We start from the raw sequence: 27202 nt of genomic DNA, 5'->3' as shown, positions 1-27202 counted from the left end.
TTTGTTCAGTACTGGATTGCTTAAAGTACATTTTCACATTTCTTTTAATAAAATGTAAATTGAATTATAAGAAATTGTTTTTGATTCTTTAAAACTAAAAAGAAATAGTATTTTCCATGTCTGTTACCATTATGTCGCTGCTAATTTTTGCGGTCCGGCTTTCTAAGGGCGAACAGAAGACATTGTGCGACCGCAGAAAGCGCTATGTTTACAGACTATTACCTATTCACACAGCCTGCCTAGTTGGCCTAGCAACTGACGTGGCCCAATTAGGCCGCACCCGCTCCGTGGGAACGGGGCGGCAACCACTATATGTTAATTTGCAACACACTTTAGCTCCTAAGCCACATTATGTCACCAGTTCTCTTGAAAAACTAATATCGTTCATACAAGTGATGAGCAGGTAACATGTACCTATTTATAAAGTCCATCATATCTATATCTATATATAGTTGTTTTCTAGCCGTCGCCGTCGAAGCTAATGCTTAAACTCGACTTACTATCAAATAGGTACTCGTCGAAACCGCTAGACCAGAAAACTAAGACTTTTAATATAAAACAGTCCCTAAACAAATACAACAGACCAGGTACAAAATTCTTTCTCGGAATCCTGTCATGTCCTCTTTGGCCTCTAAAAGTATCCCAGACTCGATACAGGTAAAATTTTAGGGATTAAATATTGATCCAAATCTAGGTTCGAAAAATACAATTAGGCAAGCTACGCGCGCGCGTTGTGCGTTGAATTATAAATACGATATTTTTCTGGCTCTGTAAATAATCCTACGTTTGTGATCCCTATAGGGGTGTATTCAGAAAAAAATCAAGTTAGCTATTATCGTTTTCCAATCAACCTTTATTTTGATAATGAAATCGACGTATCGGTAACAACGATGCATCTCCTAATGAAGCATCATCACACGCTGTTCAAAAGGCAATCACGAGTGCACCTATCGTATAATAGCATATCAATAACTGGGCCCGGACCGCATTCCAGCACTGCGCTCCTCGCTGTATTGTCTACGCTGGCGCGCTCTTACGAAATAGAGGTGCCACAGAGCACAGTATCAAATCTTCCTCGGATTTTCACAGAGAAGCCTTTATCAATTCATTTCCTGTTTGTAGAATTAGCATATCAGGGAAATCCCCCTACTACTACTAATTGAATATTATCATTATCACAAATTCATAATTTGCAGAAAACAAAGTTTAGTGTTCCAAGTTATTAAGAATACAGAAAAACTTTTACCTCTATAGCAGCCGAACGTAATTCGGATCCGTGCTCTATGACAGGTACCAACAGCAATGCTAGTACATAGTACCTACCCATTTGTTCTACTTAATTTTTTCCTCGTCTATTTGACCAGGTTTCACAGTACATTGTACTTGCTGGTGAATTTGTCTTCTTATATTTAGTTTCAATTCATTCTGACTTAATCATCCATCATTTCAATACCACTTGTCCAGTATTACTTTTGTACAAACTTTTTTGTTCTATAGAGAATTATGGTTTCCTAATGGTGATAAATTGCCCATGAATTTCTAACCTAACCGAGTCGTTTCATTTATGTGCTGGTACCTACGCTGGTACAAATATAAAAACCTTCAATATACCTACCTACCTATATGATTATTTCAACTTTACTAAAACACCTCTGCCAACTAACTTTCCATTTCTGGGACGGTAGGCGTGAATAGGTATGTATATTGTTTTTATATTAAAAAGCAAACTGATTTTAACTAAATGTTCATTCCGCCTTTAAAAGCTAGACACATAGCAACCTATTTCTGCACTTTGGTCTCGACAATACAACTGCACATGAAAGTCCTTATCGTCCGTGACGTCACACGATCAATAGGCTCTATTGATACGCCATTGATCGTATAGCGAGCACTGATTGTGCGGCAATCATCTTGTTTTCAAGCACCGCATTTTATGATACGTTTCAATTCAAATGATCAGAGCCGCGAACCGAAGCCACAGCATTCAACATTCTTCTACTTGATTGCTATTGTATTTATTTTCGTTTATACCTACGCCGCTTTGAAACTGACCAGACATCGACAAGCGTTTGATTATAGCATTTGGTATTTTAATTTGATATATAAAAAGTTTTGTGGGAACACGTGTTCTACCTCTGTTTTGCTCACGTCAGGAAATCGGCTACTTGGTCTTCGCAGTCAATGACCATTAACAGTTTAAAAAAAATCATTTTTTTCCTAAAAAGTTTACTTGCGCCATTCAAAGCTACATGTTTAAATACGTTTACTTACATAACTTAAATAACCTTTTACGAGTACAATTGTTTGTGTGTTCTATTTCGAGTTGCATTGTCATGAGTTTTAGAATAAGCTCAAACATAGCGCTCATATTATTATCCCAGCGTGGCCACGTTATGATCTCACCAAGTCATCCAATTTGGTCGTTGTTGTCGCCTCCGGCCTCGTTACGGGGGCACATATCTTAACCTCCATTTAAGCCTGAGTCCCACGGCTTCCTACTTGTCTTGAATCTAGCTATCTAGACTACAATTTGGTCTAACTATCCAGATCATTTGAAATATTTGGCTCTACAATTCCCGAGGGTGGCATTTCCTGAACAATTCCCGGTTCCACTGGGAAGCTCTTTTAATTTATTGCGGCAATTTATTTGTCTCTTCTTTTAAACGTTTGCAGATAGTGGTGCTAATTCCTGTAGACGCCATCTAACTTTATTTTGTTATACCTGTAATTTTCGTATCCCCCGACAAGGAAAGGGACGGGTAATCGACAGCCATAATAATATTTATGGAACACTGGTCAATTTTACGCACAAATCTAAAAAAAAACCCGACAGAATTAAGTTGACAGCACACGTCAAACGGTTTGAATACCAGCGAGGTACCTATTTAATTCACCCGGGCTATTAATTTATTCACTCATTCTTTTCAAAATTAACAGCTGTCTGTCATCCGTCCCTTTCCTTTTCGGCGGATAAGAAAATGACAGGTATAACTTAAAATAAAATTAGAAGGTGTCTACAGGAATCGGGTCCAGTAAAGTGATAAAAATTCCTCTATTTTAAACTTTATTTTTCATTGGCGAACCCTAATTCATCACTGAGATATAAAAATTCCCGTGTATGCAAATACGAGTGTTTGCATTAGGACCCATTTCCGCAAACCGACGTGTCTGATAAGCAACGGCTTACGGGTCATCACACCCGTCCGTTTGTCTGGGACATCCCTTATCTCCACATGTACTAATATTTGCACATCCAAAGAAGTTATAGTGGTTTGGTAAATTAATGTTTACATGGAGTTTTCAAGGTACGTTTGGTATAAAATGGAGAAACGTTTTTGAAAACTAATAAAAAGTTAATTTTATAATTAAACTCACTCCGGGAATCTCTATACTTAGTATTGGCATTGGCGTTATTAGTGACAAATGGTAGATGGGTACATCATTGTTTTCTTGATCTGACGACTCTTCGGAAACTCGTTACTTATTTAAACAACTATTATTTTGAGGAAATACTAATACTTATTTGTTCACTATGTCGTCCTTGTTATAATGACGCGTTATCTACCTGATCAGGAGCGTGCATTCCTTGCATTTTTGCTCCGGTACCGGTTTGTCGTTCTGATTTGCTTTAGAAAAGCTGAGTGAGACTCCTGTCAAATATGGCTATATATGAATATATTAATTATAATAAAATAGTATTTTTGACACTTTTATGTATACTTAATTTGCCAGCTAAAAAAATAAGTGTGTTTCAACAACTTTCCGCCATATTTAACAGGAATTGGTATTTTAATTGAAATACCGCAACGTTTAACCTATTAAAACACGGTAACAAACATGTTCGGCAGCGGATTTAGCTGCAAACCTTCTGCACCGTCGCAATCTGATCCATTTACCGTTCCAAATACCCGTATTGTTGGTAATTAATTATAAAAGACCCTAATCCGAAACTATTACGTTTCATTACACTCCCAGCTCAATGGGGTGATACAAAGACCATAATCTTATTGTCAACACAGACGCCGGATCTCTAATACGTGTATCGGAAACACATTGTCGTATTAGTGTGAATCAGTCTCGTTGCTTTCGTATTTATATCAAGTTTTATTGTAAAGGCACTTATATGTAGGTATATATTTCGGGCTTACTAGTTTTCGTATGAGCAAATCAAATTGATAATTGTAAAGCTTTATTTTTTACGTCTATCAATGAAAATTCAGTTTCACGAAATGGGAATAAAAATATCGACTATCAATTTCAATTAAGCTTTTCAGTCAGCTTAAAGAGTCCTTTTAATGGAGAAACAAAATTCAATTTTATCGAATAAATTCATATCATAAATATAAGTGGAAAGGATGTTTAAATAATACCTATACGAAAATAAAACTCTTTAGTAGTCATTTAGTTTTTTTGGTACCTACACATAGCTCTTTCGTTGGCTTGTATGTTTTTTAATCCTTTTTTTCTCGCATGATAAATAGAAGTCGATAGACGTGCAGACGGGTAACTAACCAACCCGTCCTGTACCTACTGGTATGCTTGTATGTACGTGGTTACGTACTCTATCTTTTGTGATCGGCCATTCACCTTACGTAGGTTGTATACAAGAAGTAATAACTTGGAAGCATTTGGCCTTATTCTACTACTACTTTACTATTCTCTATTTATATTTTAATATAAAGATGCCACATCAAAATAATAATGATAGAATTTAATTTTATATCCTAAAGTGTATGATGTAAACTTTAGTATCATTGACAATTTTTTAATTTACTTTCACTTTATCCCTTAAAGTGAAGAAATCAAATGGAAAAGTAATTAAATAGAGATAGCGCCGGTAGCATAGAATAAGGAATAATACTATGTATAGAACGGCAACTCTCCGCCCCCCACCAGCGTCTGAGCTAGGTTTACCTCGAACATAGTTTACACTTGAATTCTATGGCGTCAGACGTCACACACACACAGATGCGCGTGTACGATAATGTCAATGTGTAGTGTCTGCGTAAATCGAGGTTGTTTGTATGAAGTGTCCAAGGTGTGGTCGGTAGGTACTCTATCATTGTATCACATTGATTAAAAACTAAATCAATATTGTGCATTGCATCCAAGCTATTTCCTTATGATTAATCTAACCTCGTTTATGTACATAGCTTGCAGTCCAGTACATATGGATGCACGAAGCCCTGCGATATCAGTGCTCACCGACATGGCAGTTCGCATTCGGAGCTTAGAAGCCCTATGCCAGGTTCGACGCTCTATCGATCCTCCACCCTTTATTTGTTCGAAGGTCCGAACCGAGTGTGAATGATCATCCCCGCGGACTTGTTTACATGGGTTTATTACAATCATGGTCTGTCTTGTTTCTGGAAGGGTTTGTTAGAAGTAGTAAAATCCCTTGTGTTGGACTCATACTAAATGATGTGGGTAAACTGTTACTACATATCATATTTATTATTTATCCTTCGACATAAAAGGACCTCCAGTCTAGGGAATGGAATCTCGACTCGAGATTGCAAATTCAAGATCCCCGAGATTGGAAATATCAATACTCACAAGGCGAAAACTGTTTGTTTGTGATAGTGTATCTTCTTTAGAAATCAGCAAAAACAAAACAAAAAGTATAACTGAAGGATATTCAGTCTCGAATGAGATCTCGTTATATTATGCTTCGGGATTGATCGAATCTAAATCAAATCAAATATTACACAGAACTAAATTTCAACAATCAGACATAACACATGAATACAGTACAATTTGGGCCCAATTGATCCCGATAAATTAGACGAGATCTCGCGAAATCAGGATTGCATTCCCTACTCCAGCCGTGAGTTTCCTTCAACAATGTATAATGTTTAATTGGTTCAAAGAATTTCAATCAATCAATCAATCAATAATACTTATTGCACAAGAACATATATAAAGGACATAAACATACGAATAAAACATAAGCACAATAGGCGGCCTTATTGCTAAACAGCAATTTCTGCCAGGCAACCTTAGGGTGAAAGAAGAAGATTATATATTAGATTATTAATTTCGTCGTTTAGTTTTTCAAATAATATCTCTCTATTTAAAGTTAAGGTTCAGATAATAGTCAAACTATTGCCTCTTTTAGTTGAGTTTCATCGCTATCATAGTAGGTTTGGTATTGGTTTATTACATTGGTATTATTCTATTGTATTCAATTAAATCAAGAACCATCAGAACTTTATCTTCATATTTATAATGTTTACATACATACGTACTGCTACTGTTTACACTACATTTGAAGTTATGTCACGTGCTTACGTCGAATATGCTGAGCTTGTCTGTGAAATACCCTAGTCAGCAATTAGATTCCTAGAGTGAGTATATTATACATAGTTTAGGTATTACTTCTTATTATATGTTTTGATGCAATGAGTTTATTTACGACTACCTCGCAACAGAGTAGTTTGTTTAGTAATTAGCAAATGAAATTAACTTAAAGCAGTGATTATGAGATGTGTTCTACATTAGTGCGACAGGTTTCGTTTAAACGATATCGAGAGGTCGATCAAAAATAAATATTGATTCGATAAATTAGTAATATGTTGCATTCTGACTTCTTCTAATCATGCTGATCACGTTTATAAGCAAACATAACATATTATTTCGGATGGCACGTACCTAAAACTGTCAGTTTCAGCTTATGACCCACGTCAGTAGAGTTTATGCCAAGTCAGAAGCCTTGGGCGGTTTGCAATGGCTGACAATAAAGGCCGCGACTTCAGGCGCCACCACTACTCGCACTGAAGCGCGACGGGGTGAGCAAGTAACAAGAAAACTTGCTGATATTTAAGTCCTAAGGTTAAGATGAACCATACGGTGTCAAGTTACTAGATGAGTTTGTTTATATAAGATCAATTTGTTTCAATACCTACTTTCAAAGTAGCAAATGAATGTATTCCCACTATCAGTGACCCAGCCAACCTAGATAATAGTCAGTCTATGACCGACTTACACAGTGCTAGGCTTCTTGCATAAATTATATCACTATCGAGCCCGATCCAGGTTATTTCACTTCTGCTCTTGTCTGGCATAATGACTAGCTTTTATTATTTTACCTTTTATGGAGAGACTGGCTTTGTATATTCAGGGGTTAATAGCAACAACAGCGTAAACATTGACTAAATTAGATTCATTAAGTAGGTACCACACATTCACTTCTCTACGTAACACTACGCAAAAAATTACGCAAATTCTAAAATCCAAATATATCGTTTATCAGCGGAAACGTTTTTAAAGTTTCCATTAAAAAATCCCAGACGTGTCATTAAAGAATTTTCAACTTCAAAAATGTCTGGCGTTTAAGTCAGACCGTTTATTACTCGCAATCTAAAATCCTTCACGTTTCTTGCATATTTTCCAGTCTGGACTTCCCCCACATGAACGACGTTCTCACACTGAACGTTCGTACTCATTTGTAGTGCAAGCCGTAGTCATGTGGACTGTAAGGTTTTACGATTGGTTTACGACTTCACAGCGCATTGGTCCGTAATCTGCGTGAGTTTACTCGCTCATACTGCTTTTTGTAGCAGACGCCTATTTACCGTAGCAAATGACTTTCGACCAAGAGACGTTTATTTACCTAGCCCGTCGTAGTTAATAATACTAACATATTTATACACTAACAGATACTGTATAACATTGTACCTATAGGTAGACCCATAAATGTTAAAGATGTTGTTTAAGTATGTTTATATAAGGTTATTTGTTTGTATCGTAATTAAAACAAAAAGTTTGCATTGTGTCTTCCTCATTAATAGGGCTTACAAATAAAATTGTCCATAGTTTTGAAGAAATTACACATCCACCAATTCAAAATTACTTAGACCACAAAATTACAAGAATGCCATTGTAATCAAGCTTACTTTCGTAAAGTTCATGCTTTGTTTTCGCCTTGAAACATAATATAAACGTGTCATTACCGCGCCCTATTTCTTGTTTATAATTTTTAGTAAATAGCCTTGTTATTAAGTACTTTTTATCGGACTAAGCTCTAAAACCACGTTGTACCAAGAGCTGTGGTGTCAAGTGACAATATAAACCACATTGATCTGTATATCTTTACGTCTGCGTTACTGTCCTAAGAAAAACATGATTCATTTATTTTAGTATTTTCTCGGCCCCTCGCAATTATTAAGCATAGTCAATTTCTACAAACATCCTTTAGCGAATACTCAAATAAGATAACATGTTCTTTAGATATTAGGTACATATGTATAGCTACATCAAAACACCTAACGTACTACAAAATCCGTGAAAATCCGAACTCAATATCAGTGTAAGCATTATAGTATTTACTCAGTAACGCTAACGAGTATATCAGAGTATTGTCCGTGGTCATATCAGTTACGATACGTTATCAGGCTATCGATCTCCGCACCCTTCTGATTACGGGTTTATTTGCTTTCGGCTCCACATTGTCATCGTTATAGCTGGTAATCACTTCAAACTATTTCAAACTATATTATATGGAACTGAAAACTCAAAAGGAATATTCAAGCGGTGAACTTCAAGAGTCAATAAAGATATAGCTATTATTTGTTATTATGAATTACATATCTCCAATATACCAAGCTAATTACTTGCATACTTAATTTATTTTAACTAAAGATAAAAATAACCCACTTAGTATAAAAACATCTGCGAAATAACTACATATAAACTTAGAACTAAACCAATTTGTAATAATCAAACAACCTACCTTATTTCCAGGAAGTAACGATTGTATATCAAATTAATACACACAGTCCAGTTCCAAGTAATAATATGTTAGGTCTGCGAGGCCTAACTTTGTTTATTATTATAAGGTAGGAGCTTACAAAGTTACATGTTTATTTACACAAGCTTATGTCTATATTTGAGACTCGAATGAACTCGAATTCGCCTGAATATTAAACATGGTCGCAATAAACGGGGCACGTGCAGTGCACGTAATAAAACTCCCGTGAATAACGTAATAACAGAATCGATGGGGTGCCATGAACAGAGGTCGGTTTGCAATGAGAAATTGGTGATATATTTGACCTATATAATTTAAGACGAGAAAGTTTATGAATCTTTTTGTTACGTCACCATTCTGCTAAAACTTAGTTTTCAGGTGTTTGATTTATACTACAGCGTTTGTCAAACTACAAAACAAGAATCAATACTACTCGTCTTCTACGAGTATAGCCACCAATGTTCACAATTCTCCCTGTCCAGATTGTTATTCCAAGATGCATCCAACTACAAGTCACCTCTGCATCTCTCTTGTATTCCCATCACGTATCTACTGCATCTCGGCTATTCAATTGCCATAGTACATAGTACACTCGAAGGTCGGACGGGGCATCGAACAACTATGTTATCGCCCGATATCAAACCCATCGCCCTTGAGACTTGATGTATCCGGTTGCTATGTAGTACCTGTATATTATATTAGGATAGTAATACATTTGGACTTTCACTGTGTTCTATAATTATTAATTTCAAACTGGAAATTAAAGCCGTAGTGATTGATACCGGAAAAAAGTAAAGGAAATAGCCAAATCGTCAAAAGCCTACCTATGCTTCACGTAAAGCTAGGAGAAAGTATGGAGCTTACTCCACCACGCTGCTCCCCAGAAAAGGAATAAAAAATGCTATAAAATAAAACAAAGAGTGCAAAAATGTTATACAGTGCGATTTTGTCTGTGCGTATAGGTACCTAAGTTGCATGCCCACAGTAAAGCATTGCGGGTGACAAGCAAGACAACAGCGGGCGTTCCGCTAGGCAGTATCGAGACCGCTCTGCTCCATTTATCATGGTTGCGTAATGCAATCATTGCATTTGCAATAATGTGTATGAGAACGGATTTTCACTTTCGCACTCATTCAGTAGCGGTAGAAAAGTGTCGCATAATGAAAACTATGTCGGTAGAGTTGCTTATGTTATTACAGCTTGGTTAGTCTTCTTACCCCGGAAGTCACTGCGGCGACTAATGAAAACGGTCGGTTGTTTGGACAACTTCAACTCCGTATCGACCAATCAAAATGCTTTCAGGGCTGTAATCCGTGGCAGTATATGTTTAGTACCACTCTCTCTAGTGCACTATATTCGACATGACTGTGTCGTACCTTGAAGTTGAATCGACTAGTGAAAATGCACGTTTATAGTGACTATAAAATATTATCTTCTTCTATCGTGTGGGTTGTGAGGTGAATTATCAACCTCATTAACCCTAGTGTCAGGGTTACTATTGAGCCGCCAAAGGCCCCTGACATGTGCTCATGTAACGACTACTTACTTACATCAGTAAGTAGTAACCAGTGACAAAATATTATCAAAGAAAGAGTAAAAATGTCAAGAGTATAGAGCTACCTTGTGGTTTTACTTTTAATTAAACTTAACTAAAATTAGCTTTAATTAAACTAGGTTGAAAGCCCTTAAAAATATTGATAACATTAATTACTAGGTAGTCAACAGATATGACACCAGTTGTAGATAAACCTCCATTGTAATTATTCGATACCTCGTAAGTCTACAAGGCTAGACATGGGGCGTTTCTCGCTTTATGTTTATTACTATCCATTCTAGCAAATGGTAATTTTCTAGGTGGAGTTACTTTGTAGTAAGTAAACTATCCTTTCTGAAATATATCCCTTAACTTTACGAGATTCAAACTTTAGAAATCTGTTCTTTAAGAAGTAATTCCTGTGATCTATATTGATAATCTTTTTTTATATCTGTTTACCATGTTGTGCTAACGTTTTACTATGACCACAAGTTAAATCTCACAATATGTCTCCTACGCACCTCTTTCTAGGAAAACTCACAGTTACCGGGTTACTTGTCACATGATCATACTGAATTGGAGAAGAGTTAGCTGTCTCACGAATTAATTATAATTACACGTACAACAGCACCGTTACTGCACGGTTCATTAACTCGTTACACAGACAAAGCTTTATTTAGACACACCTACGTTAGAGATGTATACTATGTTTTATTCTTGCTACAATAATTTGAACCGCTTCTTTGTAGGTTAGGTCAGGGTGCCTTCGTGAAAGAAGTTACGGTTCTGTTGCTGGACATTTCATTGATTTATATTGTAGTAATATGCCTAGTCGACTGCTTAATCCTACCGATCGATCGACATGAAATTATTTCCCCTGTTCGTTCTTTTTTGTAGTTTTTGGCCTGGTTATAGAGACGTTAAGGCTGTGTTTTATGGGATTGCAAAATCGATTACAACAAAATGCTATATCTTTTAAGTATTTTCAATTCATCAAAAACTTAAAGTCAAGATTCTATCTTACTTACAAACGTTTCGGTGAGAAAAAAGCAGCGCAAGGGACTCGTGTCTGTTTTGTCACAGTTTTAATTTGTGAATAAATTATGGCTCTACCTTCTCTTGCTTATAGGGATGCCGTGAGCTGCCTGTCTTTTAGAACTTAACAAGCTTTTTAAAAACAATCTATAGCAAACTCAAAGTCTCAACCCTACACACAAACACAAAAGTCATCCGTAACTTGGATATGGAATCAATTCGAGTGTAGGCTCAGCACAACGGTACCCGCCTTCTCGTTGCGCACGCGCAGATTCACCGCGCATTGTGAGCTTCCCTTAAAAGGAACGTGTCATTTGGGGCACTGGTATATACAGGCGAAAGCATGGTACATTCTACGAGAATTTTAAATTGGATTTTAACACTTATTACAAACTTTAAATTACCTTTACTAAGCTGTGAACAGCCTATATAAATCCGATGCTCGTTTCATTATCGGGTGAACATAAGTGTACCCTAAGGCAACCAAAAGGGATGTCGAGTCAGTCGTACTTTCATAACACTGTCCCTTATCGATCCAGCAACTTTATTACATTTCTATTAAAGATTTCTGAAGAGGATCACTAATCAGTTCTTATAATCTTGGCAGTTGTTTATTCTATTCCATAATATAACATACATAAAGTTATATTGATATCAACTTAACGCCTCTCTTTTCGTCACACTTTTCCTGAACGAGATGTATATATATATTATAGTCCTTCTCTAAATGGACTTTACTTTTCCTTATCCTATCTTCTTTTCACAGGTTTTAGTGCCTAGTGTGGTTTTAGATCATAAAGTAAAACCGTTAGCTTCACCACCGCCGTTTGTGCAATCTCCTATCTATTTGAAAACGTCTTAAACATCAAGCTTTAATATTGTAAAAGGTATCATCATAAAATAGTATGGCTATAATAGTGCTTTCATAAACTTTCTATCACCAACCTCTTTAGTGTCTTTAAAGTAAGTAAGATGCAATTTATGAAGGCATTTTTCGTAACTAAATAGCTATTAGATTACCGTTGGCATTCAAGGCTAAACAGTTAGTGCTGACATTTATAAATAGCTTAATATGGAGGGTGTCTACAACTGTTAATTTATTATCAAGGTAATTAAGTCCTCGCTAAAGTGTACTGATTAGGTTTTCGAGTGTCATACATAAACACGCTATGCCTATGCGGCACTGTAGTAACGTAAAGATAGAGCAAAGGATTTTTGAGATTGTCATACCTATATTATGCGCGCACAGAAGTCGTATTAAATGATCAACCCAGTCATCGACAGTCTAGTTGGTAATCAACATAGCACCTATCTATACGTACGATAATAAAATACACATTCCCAATATTGGGATACCAATCCGGCCAAAGCCTGATACAGCTCAGTTAATTCCGTACTTAAGTATAAACACGATCTTATTTGCCGTTTACAATCAAAGCTTAATTTGGATAATAAAATTAACCTCTTTTTAAACTAACGGGAATTTTATTGTATACTTTACAATCCCTATAAAATATATTTACGTAAATACCTTTGCAAAAAAACATGGCTTACGTCATTATGCGGAAGTGAAGTCCTAGAGGAAACATAAAGTTGCGTTTATTAAATAAACGCTAGAGTACAATAGCCGAATGGGCCATTCAAACTTAGAAGAATCACTGACTACTAATGTACTACTTTGTACGGGAAAGGAAGTGACAGTAGAACCTATCACAAACCACAGTATCTAAATACAAAGTGTATTATTACTTCACTTTCGTACTAGTAGAATCAGAATATAATGCGAAATTAATTCGTCCTTTTAGTAACTGGTACGTCATATTTATAACTCAGCTCCACGAGGGATATTTTGTCACAGGTCGGGTCGGTCGGTGTATAACTTGTAAGCTGTTCTTTAATTAGCTGTTTTTTTATTTTGTTTAGCTGTTTTTTTTTTATAAATCCAACAGTTTATAATAATGCATACCTAGCCTATCGTAATATCACAAACGATGTTTCACAGCTTTATACAAATTGTATCATCAGACCTACATGACGTAAGCCTCTGGTAACGAGATCATTGAGCCACATTCAGTGTGGGCAATAACAGTTCATAAGCCTAATATAGAAGGTTTCACAGGGTTTGTTTCCGCGCGTGCCTTGTCGAAACAACGGCCAATTTGCCGCTAACGCCAATATTTCAGAGGCCAAACAACGGCTTAAGGGTGTACCTTGTTGTTTCACCATTGATGCGATAAATAAAGCTAATTTGGACGTGATAAAGCTAATAAACTGAATTTCAACGTTATCCTTAGTTCATTAAACTTCACCTTAAATAAACAGATTCAAAATAAGATTCGTATAACCTTTCGTTCACATCTTTGATTACAGGCAAAAAATATCTTTACATTCTAAGATAAAGAATTATTTTTTCCTTATCATACCCAAAAAGTGTAGTCCTTATTATGTGTTAGGCTTCCTTTTAAAGTCAAAGCGAAAGGTTGAAAACCGGCGGCTAGCGGCTGTTAACGCGGCGACACACGTCGAATGTCAATGCTGAGTGACTCACGCGCATGCCTCTGCAATCTCCTGCATACCACACTATTTGCGGCCCTTATCACTTATTGCATACACTGGCGGCTTGTAATGGACTTATAGAAACAACTCAGTTCGCCACAAGACATGAATGTCACATAAAACAATATTGTTGTTTATTGTTCAAAGTAAAGGACGTTGATTCATACCTATATACCTATATGCCGCAACTGGGATTCACTGTACGTAATTTGAGCGCGTAACACTCATAGTTTCATAGAAAATCGTGATTTTTCTTCTTACTGTCTTACCTGGTTTTATAAGGTACCTATATTACAATCAACACCCTTGCGGATGTGATCATTTGATGACTCGATCGTCTTATCAAAATGATAGGAACATTCCTGTTATAATGCATGTTGTAATTTTCACGGAAACAAATATTGACGCTTGCAGTATCACTAATATCACTAATTGTTGTAAAAACAGGTATGTAATTTACTGGATGAAACTCGTTATAGTAAATCGTAGCAGACACCATGACTAATATGGGCTGGTATCTAATTAACATTAGTTCTCACTCCAAACCTGTCTGGTTCTCTAAACAACTCGTTTAAATGTTAATTTCACACTCCAGTTAGCATACAACTTCATTTTTGCACCTTACATCTTAGAGCATAGTACTCAAACAAAGTTCGCAATAGCTGTACAGACATTCACCCGTAATAATGAATCAGTGTGTAAGTTCTCAAGTCACAGCAAATAAAAAGGATAATCTGTCATATATTATGTATGAGAAACTTAATCCAAATCCCACTAGACCGATATGTTACTCAATCTAGTGTACGTGTACAAGCGCCGGCGCAACAGCCACGCCGGCCGGCGTGAATGGCACGTAAGTCATCGACGCGAGCGCCTGCAATGGACATCGATAGGAAATCACTTCCCGCCATATAAGGCGCACGTCGGAATACTTATAGATGATTAACCAATTGATTAGCAATCTTCTTGATCTGTTAGTTGTCGATACTTATTTATTTCTACGCGCTCGGTCTGCGATTGTGGAAGTTAAGCAACTTTCGCAAAGGCCGGTCATAGGATGGGTGACCACAAAAAAAAGTTTTCATCTCGAGCTCCTCCGTGCTTCGGAAAGCACGTTAAGCCGTTGGTCCCGGCTGCATTAGCAGTCGTTAATAACCATCAATCCGCACTGGGCCCGCGTGATGGTTTGTATTGTATCCATCCATAGGGAAGACCCGTGCCCCAGCAGTGGGGACGTTAATGGGCTGATGATGATGATGATGATTTATTTCTACTGTTTGTACTTATTTACTTATCTAAACTCAGGTACTCATTAAGACACATATAACTCATAAATATACAGAAAATAAATTACGACGGCAATATTTCCAGTCAGCCGGTCGAAGGAAACACAGAAGTAGTAGTGGGTGTTTCGCTTATAGAATGCTTAAATAATTTCTGCAACCATAAACTATGGTGCGTATACTATTCGTTCCAATCCATTACTCGAGAAGCCCGACAACAAAGTAGTTGGTTTCCTCCAGCCAAAGGACAAGAAACAAAAGGGTGTAAAACTTAGCGGCATTCGTACGGGTTCAGTGAAATACGACTACTACAGACTTCCGAACAAGCAAGCTAGTTAGCAAAACGTAAAGTATTGACAAGTATTGCGGCTGTAAAATGAATCAACATGAATCTCTTTAGGTATTTTGTTCTGGAGTATAAACGTCAGATGGATTATTTACTTGTGTGGATATGAGAATAGCAGACAGCTATTATACCATCAAAAATACAGTCAAGGCTTCGTCATGGTTTTGAGATCTCATGTAGCGCTAAGTTTATTCCTCCTACAAGTTCTAACATCTTAGGTTAAGTCAGGTTAGTAGCAAACTATGTATAATAAGTCGTATCTTTACTGACTTTATCATTACACGCAGCTATTATGTGGATAACAAATATAAGTAGGTAGAGATAGGTAGAGCTTCAAATTTTTTGTTTATTACGTCAATAATATATGTTATACGTAGACAAACAAAACTTAGCCTTTACCGTCATAAGCATGTTATTTCTGCCAGGTGCATAGGCGTACGTATAGTGGGTGGTACAAGGGGTCAACCCGTACAAGCGCGCACGCGAAGGTGTCACAGTCGGTTTCCTGTGCAGCTTCCGGCGGTGGCTGCGCGGGCGCCGACACCGCGTCCATTGTCAGATTTGTTATGCGCAAACGCATAACGTCGGCGGTCTGCGCCGAATTATATTATACACACAATATTACACAAACGGCCTATTATTTTTTAGGCATAAAAAATCTTACTGATTACATTTTATTGACTTCTATTCTTTAATTTGGGTGCTACATTTCTTTTTTAAAAGTAAAATATTGCATGAAAAACAAGTTCACTGACCTACGTTTTTGCATTGGGTTTGGCTCAGAATAAACTGCATCTTAAAACAGTGTCGATCTGCCGATTGTCCTCCTATGACGTCACTTGGCACCCAACTAAATGTGACATCATCAGTACAACTGCCCTGTAAGAAATGTCGCCGACACTTCCGAGTGCTATAAATGTCCGTTCAAATTGAGTTTAAGTCTCATTTTACTAGGGCATTAAAGTATTACCTACTGTTACTGACAATATGTAATGACTCGACTTGATGAATAGTATGGAAACGAGCGTTGTTTTCTGACATTTCGGGGTAAAATAAGACTTTTGCAAATATTGTATACGTTAGGAAGTCGCTTATAAATGTCAAGAGAATATAACAAATGTAATTTCCCTAAAGAACAATGTTTTTTCCTCAAACTGAAGTATATATTAAAACCATTTCACGTAGGCACATGACGTCACGCCATTCTTCACAGTTGACGGACTAGATTCACCTTTGTTTGAGGAAACTACTATACAAGCACTCTGAAACCATTTATTCGCCGCGGAATGTGTCACGCTCTAATTGACGCTAAATGACTCGCATTAATTAAATTCCATCATAGCGTCATCATCATATGAATGAATGATGATTTAAATTATAACGTAATTATGGCAAATCGGCGAATATATTGGCACTGATGTTGTATAATTGTAAAAAAAGTATCATGTCATACTTCAAGCTAAACAGACGGCGATAGAATTAAATAGTAAACATTCCAAGTACTTAACTGCCAGTAATTTGTACATATTTGTTATAACAGCATTCTCAAAAGGCACTACGACCCTTGTTGAATCACAAAAGTCTTTGATAGCAAACCTAGCGCATAGATTGGAAACACCGGACCAATTTCCCGAGACCTCTGACTTTTTACCTTTATTATAATGTTCAATAAATGTCTAGATAATGTGAAGGTTCTCGGTAAAATAGTTGCATGAAAGGCTAGTCCTTGTAACGGTCCGCGGAACCGGTCCAATAGTGAGCGTTGCTTCGTGATGGTCGCCGAGTGCACGTGTCTCTCAGACAGATTGTACTTTTTCCAACCAGCTTTGTCTAGCTCCAACATACCTGCGTCTTGTGGAATATTACTGGTTTTTACCTCCTACGCTTTTATATCAGGTAACAAACACTCCCAAAAGAATATCTTCGCGTTTTAGAAATATTTCGCACAATGCGGTTGATTTAAAAGTTTTGAAGTGAAACCTACGAGACGAAAGGTTTTTTAGATTGTACACGACACGACCAATTTAGTTTACCCGTTTAAACCGGTGATTTACATTTTTATAGAGCCTTGATATCCTCTTCATTCTTAAGTTGAGTACTTTCCTGTTCGTTTATTTGGTCTGAGGTTCTCATACTCAAGATGAACACTACACGCGTGTAAAAAATATGATGGATTTATCACTTGTGGACTCAAGTATGCATTCAAATGTACAGAGATTAACCGTGCAAATTTTCCCACATCATACTTCATTCAACAATATGTCTAGTTCCTAAGTCCATGTGCCGGTACCATGCAGGACACTGTGAAATACGTCATATAATTTACAAGTCACAAACGGCGATTGTGGTTGTTTTATGGTTTTATTCTGTAAGTGACTCTACCTTTTTCAGTACGTTAAACAGACACGAGTTTCGTCTTCTTCAAACATATTCGACCACACTTGTACTGTACCTAACCCTCTCATTCTTCAGATAAGTAGTTGACGTATCTTTTCTATAACATTACAAACACAAAAATTACTGCCTGTCTGTTGTCTGTTTATCGATTTGAATGCAAATTGACATATAATAGGACGAAACCAAGGAAGGTCAAAAAGAAAGTTCCAGGGATGAACTTAAGCTTACCAATAACGGATTTAGTATCGGATAAAGTAGGTACACGGATGAAGTCGCAAGCAGAATGCTACTAGTATTATAGTTATATTAGTATGTAGTTACTAAATCTAGTAATAAAGTAGTTATCGTCGATCTGGCGCATACGCAGAATACTTAGTTCGTCACGGTATGTGTAGTTAAGAATGTAGGTACCTATGTAACATTAAAAGCGCTGAACTGTGAACAGCTACTGGCACACAAAACTACGACTTCTATGTGCTTTGACCTCAAGAGTCAATATAACTAGCTTTCGTACGACTATTAAAGTGTCGTTTGAATCAGATCATTTGTAAACATAGGCGCCTACACAAACTGTCGAAGTCATTAGTGACTAGGTCAAAATTCTGTGCTTTTTGTTATCGCGCTGGTGAAGCAATTATATGCTTTTGTTGTTATTGGAAGATATTATTTTATTATCTGGTATATTTGGGCCTAAAACTTTCAATAGCTAGCTTCTCCTTATCACTCTAGGCTTGACTGTGCATAAAGACAATAGTATTACAAAAAATATTGCACATACCTTATTCTAGTCTTACGGTAAATAACTATGATTCGCTTATTTCCTCGTGCCAGTCGTAATGTTACATAACCCTACGTACTTCTTGTTATTCAATCGTGAGTGATAATATCGTTACAATATTTAAAACCTCGATATAGAAAACATGGAGCTCTCCTTCTGTGTTTTAAAAACATCTATGTGAATATAGATCAGTGGCAAGCATTCTTTCGTAAGCTATTTCTATTGTATGCAACGCTTTCTCTACCGAATCGCGTATAATGATACGGTGGCCATGATGTATCGTCTACTAAAATCGTAATTACGGCACATGCGAGCCGTTACTCGACCGAACTTTCAAATGCAAACAAATATAGGTACGTGCAATCTACTCTATAGTAGTGAACACCTGGATGGCTTTTTGTTTTCACTTAGCTTAAAGAATGTAGCAGAAGAGACGTAAGAAATGTCTGTACCTGTTTATTTATTTTCGAAGAGATAAACTCTTGTAATCAACTATTTTGGAAGAATTATTTGTACAGTTTTATAAGGAAAATGACATTCTAATTATTGTATTTTCTTTTTGTTACTGGATATATTTTCTCTACTTTGAAACCAAACAATACTTACAATTTAAACAAAAAAAAACCCTAATTCATAACTAACATCACAATATAATACATCCTATTTATTATACCAACATCCGCATAGATTGCAAATTTTGCTGAAAACTATCAATAAATCAGCGCTGCAGTCGCACAAATCGTTTGCATAATGTCCATAAATCATTCGCAGAACGGTCGGTTTTATAATACATCACGTAACAACAAAAGCGGTTGCATGGCGTTTCCCACGTGTCGATCCCGTCAATATCGTCACTATATGCGCATGACACGTTTTATAACATTTCTTTTAATACTATGTTTTATTGGATTCGCTTTATGAATCTACTAAAGTTATTAAAGGTGATTAAGAATATTAGCAAGGAGCGCGGTGTTGCAAATTTATTTCAAATATTTATTAAAAATAATTCTCAAATAATAGATTTTTTAAGTGAATGATTTTGTAGATATTTCAGGAGTAGCTTGGATCCCAATTGCCAAACCCTATTTGCGTAGTAAGGTGTCTTTACTATTAAAACAGTTTGCATTTCATATTCTGATTTTAAAAATAAGTACATATAATTTAATCTCATGATCATGGTACATGGTTTTTTTATAGGTACATATTATAAATTCTACAACAGATCGGGTAGTGTTTGATTATTCCAAAGAAACTGTATTTAAAATGCATCGTAATCGCAACAAGCTAACACGAAGAGTTATTTACTTTGTACTGATTGTGGTTTCAGTCTGTAGACTAAATATTTACGCTTAGCAGCTTCAATCACTTCTGAATTCAGCTTTAAACGATAACAGTCCGCATTTTTGTTTCTTCATATACTTTCGACATATACCTATACTAAGACCTAATAATGCCTTCTGAATAGGACAAATTATTTCCTTAACCACGTGGCTTGTATTTGATTCAATTTTACAATATAATTATTTCTGTACACCTGTTTACCTTTGGGGATTAAGGCGTGATGTTATGTTGTCACTGTCTTGCATTCAATCACATCATTACATACATACACATACATAAACTCACGCCCGTAATCCCTAATGGGGTGGGCAGAGCCACAAGTAATCAAAGACAACTTGCAGCCACTGTTGATACGATGTCGTAAGCTGGATACGATGAACCGCCTTCTCAACAATCTCAAGCTACTAACTACCTCCTGACAAGCGTCAATAACCACGAAGTCTGGTGCTCACCCGTCGCAAATTCAGACACCTTACAACATAGGCTTTGCCAGCTAACACTTTTCACGTCCAATGACGTCACGTCACTGATTCTTCGTCTCATAATACTAGCCAGATCAGCCCATTGTCCACATCCTATGACTCACCACTACATTGTACCTACGCGTATCTACCTGTTTCGTGACTGCAAACCATTCTATTGTAATGTCAGGTGTCAAGTGGTCAGCAAAAAATATTTTTATTGGAACTTAATTACCGTTTATCAATGTACTTATGCGCGAATAACGCAATAGCAGTTTAAAATAACACGGACGATTTACAAGTGTGTATTAATGTCTTTAAGGCGCTTTAGTACTATAATTAACTTGATAATAGTAGAGTGCTAGGATGAGCATGTACATAATTATTACTATGTGTACGTTGGCCAACAACTGTGTCGAGTATGTAGGTATGTATTAAAACACCGGTGCTAGGATGACGACTGATTTATTCCACACAAGTAACTACCGACAATCATATTATTTACAAATACCCACAACCCCCTTTATAAATTAAAATTAAATTAACAGAGCTTAATGTATAAATTGCTGAGGGTCTTTGTAAGACTTCTAGATTATACCACACAACAGTTTCGTTCATCTACTAACGTTTTTTGTAATTGCACTTCTCTCTCAAAACTATGCCGATCCGATTGATAAAAGTGTCTATTCTTTTACAAGAGAAGTTTCAGAACCTTAACTCACTAAAATTAATGAAATATTCATAATAATAGAGTTATAGAGCTAGTTATCCAGAACACACCCATTCTGGGTAACTAGCTCTAAATATCTACAAAATCTCATCCATTTAATGTTACTTTTTAAGACATTTCTAACAGCCCCGTTCTCGTTGCCAACAGACAGTACAACATGGGTTCCCCCACAGAGCGTCGGCCCTCGCATGGGACCCTCTATTACGACTGACAGCCCTGGGCACCGCTACTGGCGCCCTCAAGGTCTACGGCAGACCCGGCGTCGAGCTATACGGACAACACACCAACCCAGACTCCGCCGTCACACAGATACATTTCATACTAGGTAAGTGCTAGGACCTCAACGGTTGCAGTGGCGAAGATAGGAGCCATCGGTACGGCAATGCAGGCCGGAAGGGGCAAGTTACAGGGACTGTAACCTAGAACCTGACAGGGGGCAGCAGTAACTGTCAGTACTATTCAGAGGCGGAGGACAAGAGTCTTAGTATGGCTTTGTAATAGACTACTCTGGGCGCCATCCCATTTGCGTCAGACTACTGCGGGGTGGAAGGCAAGAAGGAAACCACTGCCCTATTTATTCCTAAAAAAGTAGCATGGAAAATGCTGCACCGACAAGAGCGTGGCTCTTAAATTGATGATGAAGTGCTAGGAAAGCTTTAGTCCTCGCCCTGACGTACTATTGGGCTAAAAAAAATTTTGCTGCTTCGTATAACTCTGACTATTGATCTAAGGAGAAGGATATTGATGAAGGACGATTACTTCGCAAGGTTCTCTACGATAGACATCGACAGTCTTAAACCCACGTCTGCCGATGTGTGTCCTAGATAACCACCGAAAGCAGTTGAATCCAGGTCACCTTATCTCTGAGGAAACCATAACATAATGTCCTCTCACTATTTAAAAGTGTGCTCTGCGTAATAGACTACTTTTCCATGGAGATCATCTGTATAAAGTTTTATTTTGCCATGTCACTATCAAGTAAACCCAGGCTAGGTTAGGTAAGCGAACCCTGTGAAAATCGGGATAATGCTAGGGAGATGATGATGACTATCAAGTAAACAATGTATACGTCATATTCAAGTCTACAACAATCAACCTTAAACCCTCAACATAAAAACGTATACATTCCAGGCACGGGCCGTTTAATATCACTGTGCGACGACAACAGCCTCCACTTGTGGGAAATCAATGAGAAATCGCTAGTGGAACTGAAATCACACATCTTTGAGGGCAAGAACAAAAAGGTGTCGTCACTATGTGTGGAGGCGACAGGGAAGCATCTCCTACTGGGCACGGAAGGAGGAAACATTTATTCTTTAGACCTCAGCAGCTTCGTCATCACAGAAGACGTCATCTATCAAGATGTTGTTATGCAAAAGTGAGTAAACACATACCTTTGTTTGAGTAGCATATTTTATATATTAAAATAACATCAGAACATAGACTCATAAAGTAATGGTTACCTGCGATGAAAGAATAATGTTGATATCCGGCTTAACGCCTTTAGCATCACCAAATAAAAAAAAAACTGCTCTAGGCCACCACAACAAAACTTTCGCAAGAATGGTTGTAATTATAATACTGTTCGCGTTTAATTTTTTTTTTTTAGTTTCTCTGTTTTTATCTACTATTAACACACCAAAAAATCGAAATCACAATGAATCATAAAATCACCTCTTTTCAAGCACCGCGTAAAACTACAACACTGTGATAGATCTTTATCTGATAAAATGAAATACGTCTTCTAATCATCGGCCAATAACAATTTCCAGTTGTCCAGAAGACTTCAAAGTGAACCCCGGTGCGGTGGAGGCGCTATGCGAGCACCCAAAGGTGCCGACGCGGCTCCTGATCGGCTACAACCGCGGGCTGGTGGTGCTGTGGGACCGCGCCACCGCTGCACCCACGCACACCTTCGTCTCCAACCAGCAGCTTGAAAGTCTCTGCTGGAATGATGAGGGTATGTATGGGTTGTTTTTGTTGATATATTGCTTAGAGTATTGTGTGACGATAAATTAATATCTGTAATAAAATTATTTGATGTTGCCCCTCATCGGCTACAAAGACCTGCTGGGACCTCTGGGCAACTGGGTCTTATCGACAACAAACTTTCAGGTGTTTTGCGAAGGATAGAATTATTTTACTTTCGGACAACCAGACTGGTGATTTCGCCTGCATTGTCTAAATCAAACAAGAGGCAGTATACTGTTTTTTTTCAACATACGGAATTTCATACTGAGTTTAATTACATGTAACCACCAGATAGTGCATCTAACATACCCACACTGAACTAATGTAATAATTTATTATTCTAGGCGAACACTTCACATCATCGCACAACGACGGTTCGTACGTGACGTGGGAGGTGGCGGGCGCTGCGAGTGACCGGCCGCTCAAGGAGCCCGTGACGCCGTACGGGCCCTACCCGTGCAAGGCTATAAGCAAGATCCTCAACCGCACAGACGTCTCTGGAGAGGAGATCACTATATTTGCCGGTAAGAATTTATAAACACCCTATATACGACCCATTACAGACCACAGATTTAATTTCAAATCACTGAAGGGGTGGGGGGGATACTCTAACATTCTGTCTCATTGTTGGTTAGTAGAGAAGTTCTGAGATGGATACGATTTACGTGTCTACCATATGAACACAAGTGAAGTTAATAAATTCTAACTTCTTCTAACATCTGCTATATAATAGACACAGATATCCAGAAACTTAACTTTGCACTCATCATTTGCAGGTGGCATGCCTCGAGCGTCATATTCTGATAAATACACCGTGACAGTACAACAAGGCGACAAGAAACATGTCGCCTTCGACTTCACTAGTCGGGTGAGTTATCCATGCTAATATTATTAATGCCAAAGTAACTATCGGTCCTACCTACCTTTTTTTGTCTAAACCGCTGGGCCGATTTCTATGGAAATTAGTTCATAAATTGATCAAAACTCAAGAACGAACAGAGCACTTTCTGCGTACACACTTCAAAGCTAGAGTTATTGAAAGTCGTAATTTATCGTAATTTAATGTCCTTTAAAAATCCAAAGCCCATTGTCTAACTATTGTGTCTCGAACTCTCGGCCTTAGGAGGTTAAGTTTTAACTATTTAGTAAAATTTGTACATAAGCAAATATCTACTGCGTGACTTCCTTAACCCCATACAGGGTTGGCTGGAAGAGATCTATTTAAGGTATAAATCCACTTTTTGATATATTTTTTTCCTTATTGTGTGTACAATAAAGGATATAAGCAAGTATAGAAACTGTGTGTTGATGTGTGCAGGTGATCGACATGTTCACAACGACGCCGGTGCCGGCGGACGGCGCGCCGCTGCAGGAGGGCCGGCCAGAGACGCCTGCGCAGCTACTGCTGCAAACCGTCAACCAAGTCGCCGCCGCCTTAGTACGTAAACTAAATAAAAAAGATTTGTACACTAAGTAAATAAGGAATGTAAATCGACCTTCTCAAGGGGTCGATGACCTCGCCAACAGCTGTCGAGGTTCTTTAGCGACCACATTGACATTGTATATATGTTTTTTTTTCTTTGCCTGTAGGTAAAGAAAGCTTCTAAATCTGAATGTGGGCTTTTTGACAACTTTTATGTATATGCTTATGACTAACACAAATAAATGAAAATCATCCACATCACTAACATAATCATCTCGTTTACCCCAGGTGGTGCTAGCAGAAGAAGAGCTGGTGGTAATAGACCTGACGGACCCGAAGTGGCGGCCGCTGCGACTGCCGTACCTGGTGTCAGTGCACGCGTCCGCCGTCACCACGGCCACGTTAGTGGACAATGTCGCGGACAACGTGTACGACAACATCCTCGCCGCTGGTCAGTAAAAGTATATATTATCGTAAAAGTTTAAAGTACGGTAAATCTTAAGATATACCAAGTGGTGGTGGTAAAAGACCGAATTGTTTTTCGATAATCGTTCATTTCGGACTACTCCCGACACTTAGTCATCTTAGGATTTATCACTGAACCATGGTAAATGTAAAAAAACATATGATTAGACTTCATCCAGTAGTTGAGTGTTAGACTCACGATCCGGATGTCCTAGGTTCCATCCTTGTGGAGACATGTAACAAAATTCACTCGAATAAATTACATAAATGATAAAAAGAGCTGCTTTATTTCTAACGTGGCATTGTCAATTTCTATATACTTACATAAAAAAGATCACACCTATTTCCCATTGAGGTAGGGAGACACCACGGAATACCACTTGAAAATAATTCTAAGAACTTTGTCAAAACAGTAAAACCATGAACCTACGTTCCCCAGGCCAGCAACAAACAGAGAACGTGTACTCGGAGGGCGCGTGGCCCATCTCGGGCGGCGTGGTGGAGGGCGCCGCGGCCAGCGCGCGGCAGGTGCTGCTGACGGGGCACGAGGACGGCTCCGTGAGGTTCTGGGACGTGTCCGGAGTCGCCATGACGCCGCTCTATAAGTACACCACTGCACAGCTGTTCAGGTCGGTTGGCGTTTAGGGATGGCCGTGTTATCTTAGATTTAAGCGAATAATGGAGCCCATTCTGGCAAACATAAACTTAACCTGTAATCTGCCGAGATGCCAGTCAATATAATTATGTTACATTGTGTCTAGTCGAAATCCGCGTTCCAGCAAAGATTTGATTTGATTTGAGAGCTCTAAAATGAGAGCAGAAAAAATAGAACATCTTTACAACTGTCAAACTAACTGAAAATTAAGTTTGTGGCTGCCAGAGTCGACACGTATAATAAAAAATAATTTAGTTACAAAATTAACTAGTAAATAAAAAAGTTATTTCTAAATATACTATACAAACTAGATTAACCATGTTTGCGGTTGTTTGCATCGATTGTAAATAAAGTAAGTTACAGAAAATGAATTTTGAAACAACGCCATAAACTGCAATATAGTTCGTACCTGTAGACTGCGACCAAGACACAAATAAACTGGTCCCTTTTGCTGCAAACAACTATTCCTAAACATACATTTAATAGGGTAGTTTCCAACTATTCAAATCAGTTACTTTTTACTAAAAGTCAATTCACGAAATTACTATGGAATTTGTATAAAAATCAACCTGAGACGTCATAGAAAAACGTGACAAAACGTCGCACTTATTTATTATTACATTTTTCTTTTTTTGTATTCATAAATATGTTAAATGGTAAAAGAAAAGGTTTTTGTCACCTTTATTTAATAATCAGAATTTCATAATTTATCTTTGACATAGGAAACTACCCAATTATAACGTCTATTCCCGTAAAAAACACATTTAAAGCCATCCAGACTGGAATTGATTAATGTTATACTAAAATAGAATAGAATTATTGTCGTCCAGTTTTACTTATCACGCTATCATTAGCTATACGATTTATTAGCAAAAACTAGAAAGGGAGCTTCTTACAAGCTTACAACGATATTATTGGCTAATAAATTATTGTGTGTTTTGCTTATCGCTTACGACATTACGAAGTGGGCTGAAAAGATCGTCACCGAGGTAAAATGTTATAAGAATTATCCGCATGACTATTACTTTGATACTTTATTTTCCACGTTTATTTTTTTGTTTGTAGCAGTTTTAGACTTTCGCAATTTACACTCATAATTATTAAGAGGTCTATGCAACGTATGCAGTGCTTTTTAAAGTCTCTAGCTAAAAAGTCCCGTAAAAATATTAACATAATTATTTCGCGATTAATTAATAAATAAAAATAATAGATTTTTTAATAATATATTTTAGGTTCAGTATTTTTTCTATCAGATTGCTTTATAGATATCTTCGTTGAACTCATACCGAAGAGATGTAATGTTGCGGCACCGTTACTCTGTAACATCCAACTAAGAAAAAACATTCAGGTGTGCCATTTTGTCAAAGTTCAGTTATTTATTAGCCATATGGCCCCGTGTGGATGTTATGCTTCGATAGCACACTTTCTCACTTCAGTCTATATGTTAAATATGTCAAAGACAAGCTTCGTCACTCCTA

At 37.4% G+C, this 27202-nt stretch overlaps 1 protein-coding gene across 3 annotated transcripts in view; it reads left to right on the top strand.

The window, feature by feature from the left end:
* Nucleotides 1-27202, top strand: part of LOC126368852 (lethal(2) giant larvae protein) — a 44116-nt gene that overhangs the window by 5973 nt on the left and 10941 nt on the right. For all 3 annotated transcript variants that reach the window (XM_050013029.1, XM_050013028.1, XM_050013030.1), the window contains exons 3-10: nucleotides 21358-21535; nucleotides 22342-22588; nucleotides 22983-23170; nucleotides 23526-23705; nucleotides 23958-24049; nucleotides 24500-24619; nucleotides 24893-25055; nucleotides 25509-25698. In XM_050013029.1, coding sequence (XP_049868986.1) covers nucleotides 21358-21535; nucleotides 22342-22588; nucleotides 22983-23170; nucleotides 23526-23705; nucleotides 23958-24049; nucleotides 24500-24619; nucleotides 24893-25055; nucleotides 25509-25698 — 1358 coding nt within the window. The remainder of the gene's footprint in view (nucleotides 1-21357; nucleotides 21536-22341; nucleotides 22589-22982; nucleotides 23171-23525; nucleotides 23706-23957; nucleotides 24050-24499; nucleotides 24620-24892; nucleotides 25056-25508; nucleotides 25699-27202) is intronic.

Source organism: Pectinophora gossypiella, chromosome 8 (assembly GCF_024362695.1).
Source record: "Pectinophora gossypiella chromosome 8, ilPecGoss1.1, whole genome shotgun sequence".
NCBI classification, from domain to species: Eukaryota; Metazoa; Arthropoda; class Insecta; order Lepidoptera; family Gelechiidae; genus Pectinophora; species Pectinophora gossypiella.
This window is presented reverse-complemented; position numbering and strand designations above follow the sequence as displayed.